This window comes from Pristiophorus japonicus, chromosome 4, assembly GCF_044704955.1.
Source record: "Pristiophorus japonicus isolate sPriJap1 chromosome 4, sPriJap1.hap1, whole genome shotgun sequence".
NCBI classification, from domain to species: Eukaryota; Metazoa; Chordata; class Chondrichthyes; family Pristiophoridae; genus Pristiophorus; species Pristiophorus japonicus.
Window position 1 is genome coordinate 187,246,014 of NC_091980.1, and position 13,327 is coordinate 187,259,340.

The 13,327-nt window shown below is 40.4% G+C and overlaps 1 protein-coding gene across 3 annotated transcripts in view; it reads right to left on the reverse strand.

Moving 5' to 3' along the window:
• Positions 1 to 615: 615 nt before the first annotated feature.
• Positions 616 to 13,327, reverse strand: part of LOC139263199 (cysteine-rich motor neuron 1 protein-like) — a 340,422-nt gene continuing 327,710 nt past the window's right edge. For all 3 annotated transcript variants that reach the window (XM_070878927.1, XM_070878926.1, XM_070878925.1), the window contains 3 exons: positions 11,684 to 11,806; positions 6,555 to 6,724; positions 616 to 1,000 (listed from right to left, as the gene is read on the reverse strand). In XM_070878927.1, coding sequence (XP_070735028.1) covers positions 806 to 1,000; positions 6,555 to 6,724; positions 11,684 to 11,806 — 488 coding nt within the window. In that variant the 3' untranslated portion in view covers positions 616 to 805. The remainder of the gene's footprint in view (positions 1,001 to 6,554; positions 6,725 to 11,683; positions 11,807 to 13,327) is intronic.

Here is a 13,327-nt window from a genome sequence, read left to right on the forward strand (position 1 = left end):
ACTTGGTATTTTCAGTGTTATCCTGTGATCTCTAGATGATGAGAAATTCCATCACGCAAAAACCTACTGAAAGTTTTAACATCTTTAACCTACGTGTATCCAGAAGGTGGAATAAAATGACTGGCCTGCTCAGCTCTCAGCTGTTCTGTTTCCCAGTCATTTGTCTTACTAATTTAGTGCCAAAAAAATTCACAATGAAAGATAATCTTTAAAGGTCTTTCCTTTGCAAGGAAAATTACTACTTTATTTTCTCTTAGTCTTTTAGCATAAGACATTAAGAAATATATATTCATTATTACCTCCAACATTTCTAAAAAATCAATTTCAAACAAAATAAAATCTGCCTGGGTTTGAAAATGCTAATTCTGCAACGTTGGGGCAATTTAAATGAAGGAATTGTTTGATTAAACTCCCCTGCATAAAGAGGTTACAGTAAATGACTATAAGGCCGACTCCTCCCCTTGTGTTGTTTCCACACATTTTTCCCCTATATTGAACCCCAGCATAGAAAATTACTGAAATGTTTGGTATTTATTCGCTGGCTTTGTTACTTCTTTTTTCCTTTTGGCAAGTTTCCCTCTTAATTCTTTTGGGCATTTTAAACGAACAGGAAAGTCAACAAAGACATATGGTTTTAAAAAGTAATAGTTATTTTGCAAGTACCTGAATCATACACACATAACAAGCTGGAATCATTAACTCGTAATATAATGGAAACCAGAAGAAGCAAGGCTGTTGAATGGAGCATACTCTTTGAATTACTGCCAAGACTCCATCAGTTCATAAGCCAACTTTTTTCATGTTTCTATCCAAGCAGTTTGTTTTGCTGGCTGTTGCTTTGTTTTTCTGCACGCACACTGTATTTCTCATTGCATTGGGAATCTGTTTCTGCCATTAGATCCATTCTGCAGCAGTTATTAACATTGCGCATTTTGTTTCCTTTCGCAGGGTCCATGTAGACCACAGTTTGTTTGTCAACTGGATTTTTCAAGAATTGCGTCTATTATAAAAAAGATAAAAGTGAGCTTTATGAAAGCATTCCTTGGCTAGTATAAAACTAGGTTGTGACAACTAACTGTACAGGTACAAAAATAAATTCAGACACTTATTTTTTGAATAAAGACAAAAACAGATGTAATTCATTCCTAATTAAGCACAGTTACAATTTGAACAGTGAAAAGTGGGTTGCATAGGTATCTTTACAAGAAGCATGGCTTTGATCTTAACTTTCAAACTTTAGTGGTGCAAAATCATTTGTGATGTGCAAAATGGCTGCTTTTTGTCCAACATCCACCATGTTTATTGTATGACAACATGATATATGGGGGTGGTAATTCAGGCCAGTAATTGGTCAAAATGTGACAAACTTCTTAAACCAATTGAAAGGAATAATTGTTGCCACCACCCCACAACCTCAAATTTAATCAGTCAGCCCCTTTAGACCTTATTGTATAAAGGCAGTTCTGTTTGTCTTGACTTGGGATCGATATTGCTTATTTTGTGGGTGGATTTCAGATCACCGCCCACAAAACAAAAACATTTCTCCATATATGCAAACTTCCATGTGTATAGCCATGACTCTTGTTTCCAGCTATGGAGCTTCCCCTCACTCACTTTGCAGGAAGATACCTGTGGAAGGGTAATGGATATTTTGGACTCAGAAGAGTATGGAAATTAAATTTCCAAATCACCCTTCAATGGCACCCACAATGCAACCGTAATACGTATAGAAGATTGCTTTTCAGCATTTTCCTGCTGAGTGCTTAAGAACTGTTGCATGTACTTCTGCTTTGCCGACAGTAGTTCATAAGAATACCAAATGAAATGACACCATGGGTATTCTCCAGTGGTGCAACAAAAAGCCATCAAGACCAAAAGGTTCCAGGTTCCTAGCACATAAACCTAGGCTGACACTACAGTGTTGCACTGTCAAAGGTGCTGTCTTCTGGATCTAAAGTTAAACCGAGGTTCCATCTTCCCTCTCCGGTGGACGTAAAGAGCTTTTTGAAGAAAGAGATGGGATGTCCTGGATATCTCTGAACCAACACCTATAACAAATTACCCAGTCATTTATCTCATTGTTCTTTGTGCAATCTTGCTGTGTGCAAATTAGCTGTCGTGTTCTCTGCATTGCAACAGTGACTACACTTCAAAAATACTTAATTGGCTGTAAAGCACTTAGAGGTGCCCTGATGATGTGAAAATGCACTATATAAATGAAAACTCAATTTATTTTTTGATCTTACTCTATGCAGAGTTAGCTGAGATCAAGTGGGTGCTCCAATGAGTCTCAGCAGCGTGAACTAAGCAGGGAAAAAAAAAATGAGCATCCACTGAATCCTGCTGGAAACTGTATGTATGAATGTGGGCGAGGACAGGACACTTACCCTGCTGTGATGCTCCATATGGAAGAACTGAAGGTTGGCACGCACCATTTAGGCTTTCACATGAGAAATAGCCACTTAGGCAAGGCATGGGAGAAAAGATCCTCCAAGTCCCCTGGGAGGACAGACACACCAACGTCAGTGTTCTCGATCAGGCTAACATCCCCAACATCGAAGCACTGGCCACATTCGACCAGCTCCATTGGGCGGGCCACATTGTCCGCATGCCAGACACAAGATTCCCAAAGCAAGCGCTCTAAATCGGAACTCCTACAAGGCAAGCGAGCCCCAAGGTGGGCAGAGGAAACATTTCACGGACACCCTCAAAGCCTCCTTGATAAAATGCAACATCCCAACCAACATCTGGGAATCCCTGGCCAAAGACCACCCTAAGTGGAGGATGCTGAGCACCTCGAGTCTCGTCATCGAGAGTATGCCGAAAACAAGCGCAGGCAGCGGAAGGAGCATGCGGACACCCGACCCACCCTTTCCTCCAACGACTATCTGTCCCACCTGCGACAGAGACTGTAATTCCCATATTGGATTGTTCAGTCATCTGAGAACTCACTTTTGGAGTGGAAGCAAGTCTTCCTCGATGGGAGAAATGCTGCTTAAGTAGAACCATACTTCAGCAAAATTCTGTGACCCATGCGCTCTTGGGTATGAGTTTCCGATGGTAGCATGGTTTTGATGGACGTATTATGTAGAATGCAACAGCAAGAAGGTAATATTGAACTTGTACAAAATCTTATTTAGGTCACAGTTGAAGTACGGTGCACAGTTTTGGGCAGTAAATGATAAGAACCATATAAAAGCACTGTAAAGCGTGCAGCAAGAATTCCTTAGGATGTTATCATGAAGGGTTGCATTATGAATTGAAACTGGAGAAGTTGAGCCTTTTTTCACTAGAGTTGAGTGTTAAAGATGACCCAATATATATCTTGAACCTTATGAAGACTTGATAATGGTAAAAGTGACAGATTTTATCCACTTGTTGGTGAGACAATAACACGGAGGTACAAATTTGTGAAAATTACAATTAGAAAAAAATCTTTATAGAAAATGGTTAGTATTATAATTAAATTAAAACAACTTTGCAAAACACTTTTTCATAAAAGACTGTGCAACCCCCCCACCCCCACCCTTTGTTGTTGGTGGCAGACAATGCCCAAGAAATGCAGGATGATTGAGAGAGCATTCTTAATGCTTCAAGCTACAGGCTGTGTACTAATACTCTTGAGGTAACTTCATCTGTCCACATAAAGTTGGCAACTTAAGTTAATTAGCTTAATGTGCGTCTTGCCTATTACATTAAAGATGTACAAAATATGATTTATGACTGTTCACCTTCTGGACAGGGGCTGAAGTGAGCAGGAAAATGGTGTTGTTTCACCAAATTGCCAGTGTATTTAAATTATCTGAGCATTGTATATGTCCATGGACTGAAGCTAGCAATTAAAGGAAAGTTCCCTCTTAACCAACTGATGGGAGATGCTTCTGGCCATCCAAATGTTAAAAAAAAGCTGACTGGAGACCCACCACATTAGGTGATGTGGATCAAGCTACTGAGGTCGAGTGGGAACAGAAATTTTCAGCTGTATTCAAATCCCAGGATCATCATCCAGGACAGAAAGGATCCTAAGCCATGTTGAACATAACGGTAGATAACCAAAGATGATCCATTCACTACCTCATTGCTTGAAAGGATATCAGAGGCTCGATCCCACAATAGGAGCTCTGAAATTCCTTGAGGATTCTGCTATGAAGCATCTTAGGACTTTTTCCTACATTAATGACATTATAGAAGTCAAGCTATTATTGTTGCTGTTGTTGGTCTTCTGCCTTAAGAGATTCATGGCACCCCCACGGAAACAGCAGGGACCTGATTAAGTTATTGACACTTTTGGAAATTTCTGAGGAGCCCCGTAAGGGGTGGAACTGATGTCTACCTCATACAAAGTAAATGTTGCACTGGGCTGGGGACTCCCTAACCTGGGAGTTCCTAGCCCTGGAAAAGAGCCTGGGGCCGGTACACCCATTGAGGTGATGAGTACCAACTTCCACAGATTGCATGTAAACCCTGCCGATGGGATCCAGGTTTGTCAAGTGACATGGACCCCCAAAAATGAACATTTTTTAAAAATCCTGTATTAGCCGTATTGATGCCAATTGGAGCAATGTCATGAACAGGCAGACATTGGAGCTTCCAGGTACATAGGGAAAGCAGACCAGTAAGCAGGCAGGTGCCAGAGATGTGCCTGAAGTGCTAATTGTGTCTTTCTGATCCATACAAATGAGGTGCCCTCCCATTGGCCCCACAAACTCCAACGGGATTGGTGCTGAAGGATACATAAATTGCTGAAGGATACCGAGTAACCAGCCAATGTCTCCTCTAAGGTCACAAATGTTCTAAACAAGTTTTTTTCTCTATGGTGCTTTGATTATTTTAGAATCAAAACACTGAATATTTTTCTCCAGTCTCTCAAAGTGTGAATTTTATTCACATAAATTAAAAATACAATCAAAAGCTGATAAAGGTTTCCTTTGATTCATTCAACTGTCCTACGTTGTTCAACTCAAGAAGTTTTGTACAATACAGATTTAACTAATCTGCTTATGCATAGGCTTATCTTCTTATGGTTAGGTGTCAGCCATGGCTCAGTGGGTAGCATTGTCACTTCCAAGTCAGAAGGTTATTGTTTCAAGCTCCACTCCAGAGACTTGAGCACAAAATCTAGGCTGACACTCCAGTGCAGTACTGAGGAAATGCAACACAGTTAGAGGTGCTATCTTTCAGATGAGACATTAAACTCAAGCCCCATATGGTGGACATAAAAGATCCCGTGGCACCTATTTTTAAGAAGAGTAGAGGAGTTCTCCCCGGTGTCCTGGACAATATTTATCTCTCAACCAACATCATGAATAAAAACATTATCACATTGCTGTTAGTGGGACCTTGCTATGCGCAAATTGGCTGCTACGTTTCCTACATTAGAACAGTGACTACACTTCAAAGAACTTCATTGGCTATAATGTGCTTTGGGATGTCTTGAGGTTGTGAACATGTAAGTCTTTCTTTTTTGAATCTGCTGAAGATAAAGATTACAAGAGTTTTGAGAGTAAAGTTGAACATTAAAATCAGTAATAATGGAAGTCTAAAGATCACTGAGGCACCACATACATGGTTTGACCATCTCCAGGCAAGGATTTTTGTTGAACTGAACCACTTGTTTGTTTCAGAAAACCAGAACAACTAATAATTTTGCAATAATATGCCACATTAGAAGTATTGTTATAGTCTTAACCATCTGTGCTTGAATGGGCAAATCTAAAGGACTGATTTTTAGTATGTTTCCATCAGTGCCAACAAACTTTTGGAATCTTCCCCAGTGGTCAATTTTCAAGTGTGAGCCTAACTAGAGTGGCGGCAGGCTATTCAACCATGGAGGGGGCCAGAGTACATCAGACTTGTACCGGATCTTGACACACAGATGCACTTTCCCCCAGGGATCACTAGATATTGATCAAAAGTGCAAACTAATTTTTCCCCTTCCCTATCTCAGAGATGCTGGAACAAATTGTAATGCCTTTCCTCCAACACAATGATGAACTAACTCAACACAACCCAGTATTGAACTCTGGGACTTTCCGATCTTTATGGCTTATCACAACACTACATGGTGCATTTATACAACGGGCCATTCGGAAAGCTGAAGGCAAATTCATTTTGTTACTCAAGGAATATCATTGCGTCAATAGTGGGTTCAGACAATGAATATTCTAGCAGCTCTGCCATGTTGGGTGCTTGGAAAAAATTCACAACACTGAAACATTATACTTTTGTAGCACAAATCTTTTCAACCCAGTTCTAGCATTTTTATTTTTAAGACTAAAATCAATTAGCAACAAACATGGTCAGTGAAGTCATGTCACTGCGTCGCAATTGCTATCACTGCACCATTCCCCATGAATGCTTTGGACATATCAATACCATTGTGCTGCGGACCATCTGATATTACAGTTTATGCATAACAGGAGGAAAAGAATTGGATGGCTTTAACCAAATTATGACCATCAGCTAAGTACTTACAGGTGCAAGGTTCCCTCATGAGATTTTTTTCCAGTTTACCAACTTTGTATTAATTCTAGATTTTGATGTGTTTATCTTACCTTAGTTGGTGCATGATAGCAAGGCATCTGGAACCACTGTTTCTTTCTATTTATTACAAGGGTGGCTATTAAGAAGATGATGATTGCAAGCAAAATGGCTGCTAGGACCCATGCTGCTGACTGGTAGATTATAGCCATTTCAGTCTGCTGGGGAGGACTGTCAGTAGCTTCTATAATAATGCAAGAAGAAGAAAAATACACACAAGTAGTAAGAAATCGTGCTTGCTGAACTGTGAACAAGGTTGTGCTAGCCAACTATAGGCAAAGCAAAGAATCAAATTGTTTAAGTCTTAGGCTGTGTCTAGTTTTTCCCAACATAAACATCCACTCCCTCCACCATCTGTACCATGGCTGCAGTGTGTACTGCTGCAACTCGCCAAGGTTTCATCGATAGCACCTCCCAAACCTGCAACCTCCACCACCTGGAAGGACAAGGGCAGCAGGGGCGTGGGAACACCATCCCTTCTAAGTTCTCCTCCAAGTCACACACCGTCCCAACTTAGACATGCAATGCTGTTCCTTCAAGGTTGCTGGGTCAAATCTCTGAAACTCCCTACCTAACAGCATTGTGGAAGTATCTTCATCATATGGACTGCAGCGGTTCATGAAGATTGCTCACCACCAGCTTCTCAAACTAGGGATGGCCAGTAAATGCAGGTCTTACTATTGACACCCATATTCCCAGAATGAATTAAAAATATTAGAGCAATAGTCTCCTGTGGCATTACACTTGGCGAGTCAAGGTGTGCTGTGTTGAAAAGTTTCATCTCGATGGTCCCAAAGAATGTGATGACAATACATGTTAAAACAGTGAACAAAACCTGGCACTGCTATAAAATGGAGAATGAAGATTGATGGAATAGGAAACCCTTAAATTACTACAAAATGGGCTCCTTTCTGACATTGTACAATTGCAAAATGAAAACTCAACCTATGGAAACCAACACAAATGTATATATGCTCGCACACACAACAAAATGTTGCTGATGAATAATACAGCACAGCTACGCAGCATAGATGATTTAACAAATTAATAGAGCATTGATTTCCATGAAAATAAATTTGTACAGCAATAGGCATAAATTAATAAAGAATAAATTAAATCAGCAGCCATTACCAGTGAATTAATGGAGCAGTGAGCACATCAGCAAATCAATAAAGTAATGAAGTAACAAGCACCAGTGGCACCACAAGAAATCATTGAATTATTCGAGTCACATGCACAAATTAACAGCAGGTAATTATTGAAGCGAGAAGTTTGCCTTTTTCGAAGTGCTGTGAATAGGGGATTTCTATGGCGATGCTGCAATGATGTCAACAAGTTGTCTAAGTAGCCAATCACATTGAAGAATTCTCACAGGCAGAAAACCGGAAAATGAGAAGCTGTTTTTATCTGGACTTTTAAAAAATGTTCCAGACAGTGAAATAAAGATTGGGACTTTCACATGGGGATAAGGTAGAAGCTGAAATATCATGAACAAATGTAATTTAAAAAAGAGTTTTAAAGCAATTGTAATTTTTATCATAATGGAGAAATTTGACATTCTACAAATATAAAAATTAATCTTTCGGAGCCAGAATGTTTGTTTTGCAGTCAATACACTGTTAAAACTCCAGTTACACCTATTCCAACAAGGATTAGCATTTAATGGGGTATTTAACAGTGATATTAGCACGGAAAAGCCCAAGTTTTCATCAGTTTCACTGATTGGCAACTATGGGGCTGCTGGGAGGGCGACTCTGCAGCGCAGCCGGTATCGGAGCAGTGAATGACTGACCGCAACTTCAGGATTTCCATGTTTAGGTGCTCATGCGCTAAATCCTAAACATTAACAGTTCGCCATCATTATCCACCACAAAATCTGGGCCAATACATTTATAGAGCAGCAGGCATACCAAAAAATCAATGAGGGTACCCGAATAAATCAAATGGTGTCAGTGAATTAATATCCCCTTTCTATCTTATTCACTACTATGCCCCCATGACTTTCACTGACAAATTACTTGAGACCATCCATTCAGCTGCCTCTGCTGCATTCTTGTCCCTTGTTCGCTAACATTATAAATGGTTCCCTCTCCTCTGGTACTGTCCCTGTTTCTTTCAAAACTACCATCACCCCTTCCTCAAAAACCCCTCTATCCTTGCAAACTATCGCCCCATTTCCATCTTCAGTTTCCTCTCCAAAGTCCTTGAACGTCGTCACTTCCCAAATCCGTGCCCAGCTTTTCCGCAACTCCTTGTTTAAATCTCTCCAATTACTTTTCCACCCCGGCCACAGCACTGAAATGGCCCTTATCAAAGTCACAAATGACACCCTCGTGACTGTGACCATGGTAAACTATCTTCTTTGCAGCCTTTGACACGATCGACCTAACTATCTTCCTCCAAAGCCTCTCCTCCATTATCCAAGGCAGTGGGATCGTTCTCACTTTATTCCACTCTTAGGGTTCAATTTTCCCCAGTGATTTGCACTGTTTCTTTTGCGCATGCCACTTTTTTTGGCCTAAGTTAAAAAGTACAAGTTTCCCCAATCAATGTGCACCAGTTAGTTACGATTTTTTTAGGTTAGTTTTTTTTTGAGTCATGGAGCATAACCTGCCACCCACGCCAATTCTGGCCATTTAGGCAAGTTTGGCCAGCTCCGATTTACTCCAATTCTTCTTATGCCAGCGTATGTGGACTCTGTAGAAAAATCTTCTGGTGAGTTAAGAAAATTGGTACAGGTAAGTAAATCAGCACAGCAGATGCCTGGACAGCAGCAGTAGGAGAGATAAGAGAGCGGGGGGAAGCCTTTCTGGCCTAGTTAGGAGTGGAGACCGGGTGGGAGGAGGCCGTTCGGCCTGGGATAGGAGCGGGGACGAGGATCGGGAGGGCATTCGGCCTGGAATAGGTGCGGGGACCGGGAGGGCATTCGGCCTGGGATAGGTGCGGAGACGGGGAGGGAGGAGGCTATTCGGCCAGGAATAGGAGCGGGAACGGGAGGGGAGAGATGATAGACTTTAACAAGTTAATGGAGGTAAGTTGCTGCAATGTTTAATGTGCTTGTGCAGGTTGCTGTGAGCTGGCTGTATGTTTCACTTTCCAGCCTCAGCCCGCATTGTGTCCTTGGTTACCATGGCAATCTGATCTTTTTGGCACAGATCTTGTGCTCCACCCCCAAAACTAAACAATAGGCTAGGCAGTGCCAAAATGAAGAATTCAAACAGGGAAACTGGCTTGGTGTTCATTTTTGTTTGATTACATCACTGTGAAGCGCCTTGGAATGTTTTTCTACATTAAAGGCACAATACAAGTGCAAGTTGTTTACTTTTCAAAGCATTTTGTGCTCTTAGAATATATTTAAAGCCTATAATGATAAGTTTGAAAATAACAGAAGTCCCCGATATGAGGTAAAACAAGGCTTTTAGTTTGTTAAGGTACTTAAATAGTTACACTATATACTGAATGTAGGTCTATGTAATTATTTCTTGTTTAAAGAATGGTCCCCTGGAGGAATGCTCCCAGGTTAAGGAAGGTTACACAGAGTGAGATGAGGGTCAAGGGTTGCAAGACCTGAGGTAGTAGGCACAAGACCAGCCACTACACCATTAGGGAAATCAAACATGAGCAGGCTGCGGGTGCCTGAAATCGCTTCATCACAAATTTGTTAGATGGGTATACTAATAAATAGAAAAGCGTACCCTACTTGCTTAGTGGGTGAAAAAACCCTAAATCAGGTTTTAAAAACCTGATGAACTAAGAATATCTGAACATTATGGTTTAAAAAGAACACCAAATGGCGGGCGGAATTTAAGTGATCCAAAAGACTGCAGTTAGTGTGTAACTGACTTCAATAAAAAAAGTTTTAAAAAAATTGAAGAGTTGCAATGTTAATGGAAGCTCTAACACAATAATGAAGGCAACATTTCAGAGTTTCAATCCAATCCCTATAAAATGCCATATGGCAGATTGTAAATGAGCTTACGTTTCAGCTAAGAGTATAAAAATATATTGCATCATCCTTCATTAATAAAACGCTACATTTGTCACGCTTCTCAAAGGATTCAGATGGATGCTTATTCACCTCTAATGGAATTGGTATATGATATGATTCCCATATTCATGTCACCCAGCTCAAGGCACATATAGAATCATTAAATACATCAGAATATAATAGGAAAGGTAATTAAATTAATTAGATTCAACTGTAATAAGGGTTTTTCTGTAATCTTCTAGCTCAACTCAATTGTTTTAATTAAGTCTATAACTTGCAGCAACCATCACTTTTTGGATATTAAAGTCATCATCAGCTCCGTTATTAATGACTGATATTAGTCAAGGACACTAATAGCTCCAATACTATAGCCACATAATTATTGTTACCGTATGTGGCCTTTCCTCCTCATCCCATTTTAATAACTTGTTTTCTTGTACTTTTATTAGTTTACTACACACGACACACCATTTCCTAGTTAGATCTCTGACAATACCACTTGACCTAACTGCCAATAGCTAAATAACTTAAAAGTTGGCCTCGATGTCTACCTTCTCATTACTATCTCCCTCCAATGGTTATACAGTGCACCCGAGATCAAGAATATGTCCTACATAGAAGTGTGAATATAAACCCTAGTATTGCCATTTGGTTGCATGAGGGAATGCTCAGCTCACCCTCCCTCTTTCAGAGAAACCTCTTCAATATTGATTTTGACCTGCAATGTCTCAATTCCTAACTCTGATCGGGCCATCTGAGGAGGCACAGAATGGAAGGAATGGACTTTCTTCTGGACAAACGAGCCTTTTTAAATGCTATCTTATGGCTGGTCTAGAAACAGTTTGTTCCTCTTTACATTTACTGGGGAATAGGCACAGAGCATTACAGTGAAAGAAAAAAGGAAGAGGAAAATTCAAATGACATTTTCAAAAGTTGAAGGGAATAAATATATTTTGCAAGGTCAAATCATCATTTGACCAGACAGATTAATGATACATTTAAGAGTCAATAATTGGAACAATATGCTCAGCTATTCACTTCAGGAACATTACCAGAGACACCTGTTCCGTGTAGGATAAATTGAACCCGTCTTGAATGTAAACAGCTTCTACAATGGTGCAACAATAACCGAAATGCAAGCAGCTTTCCCTTTACCTGTGAATACCGGCAGGTCAGGCTGAACAGTCGGTGTGAGTAACTCTTTGCCCTTTAATTCAGTCGACTTCTCCAGTAAAACATCAGCAGCCCCAGTTGTGGGTGAAGAAACTGTTGGCACATCTTAAGACAAGGAAAAGTTGGTAATAAATCAAACAATCTCTACATAAAGAGAGGAAAACAATTGAGCATCTGCAAGTTCTACATTTTAGGATCATAGAAGTTTACAGCACGGAAGGAGACCATTTCGGCCCATCGTGTCGATGCCAGCTAACAAGAGGCTACCCAGCCTAATCCCACTTTCCAGCTCTAGGTCCATAACCCTGCAGGTTACGGCACTTCAGGTGCACATCCAAGTACTTTTTAAATGTGGTGAGGGTTTCTGCCTCTACCACCCTAGCAGTGAGTTCCAGACCCCCACAACCCTCTGCGTGAAGAAATTTCCCCTCAAATCCCCTCTAAACCTTCTATCAATTACTTTAAATTTATGCCCACTGGTTGTTGACCCCTCTGCTAAGGGAAATAGGCCCTTTCTATCCATTATACCTAGGCCCCTCATAATTTTATACACCTCAATGCGGTCTCCCCTCAGCCTCCTCTGTTCCAATGAAAACAAATCTAGCCTATCTAATCTGTCCTCATGGCTTAGATTTTCCACTCCTGGCAACCTCCTTGTAAATCTCCTCTGTACCCCCTCCAGTGCAATCACGTCCTTCCTGTAATGCAGTGACCAGAACTGCACACAGTATTCCAGATGTGACCTAACCAGTGTTTTGTACAGTTCAAGCATAACCCCCCCCTGCTCTTGTATTCTATGCCTCAGCTAATAAAGGCAAGCATTCCGTATGCCTTCACCTTATCTACCTGGCCTGCTACTTTCAGGGATCTGTGGATATGCACTCCAAGATCCCTTTGTTCCTCTACACTTCACAGTATCCTACCATTTAATGTGTATTCCCTTTCCTTGTTAGTCCTCCCAAAGTGCATTACCTCGCACTTCTCTGGATTAAATTCCATTTGCCACTGTTCTGCCCACCTGACCAGTTGATTTTTCTGTGTGAATTTGTTACTGATAAACAATGCTCTCTCAAATTCACTGGGTTGAAATCTGAAATAATTTTCCAGTGAGTTACAGCAGTATTGCCTGATTTTTCAATGAGTTCATCTGGCTTCCAGCTTTTAATTCCATTTCTTAATAGGGGTCCAAACAGAACTACCACCCACATGTTGGCAGATTGCGTTAAATGAAGAGACAGGTCCAAAGTGATTTTATACTCTCTCTTAAATTTCTCAAGTCAAGTTTTGACAGTGATGAGGACAAAATGAAACACCAGCTTTCAGTGTACTGGTACTAAAACATTTTAAAACAAAAACTATACTTCCCCTCAATATGGCTATAGTTATTTGTGAGAAACCGTAGCCCTTAGTGAGAGGAAACATTTGTTTTTCCTTTAAATTAATTCCTTTAATTCATTTTCAGTAACACTGCTAAATAAACACACATTCTTGCAGGTGCAGACTGAGCAAAGTCATTATTATAAAATACAGCCATAATATCTTAAAATACCATTGTGCAGTTTATAGAGTATAGGGTGCACAAAAGGTATTCATATTTACATTTTCTTTTGATCCAACCACCACTTC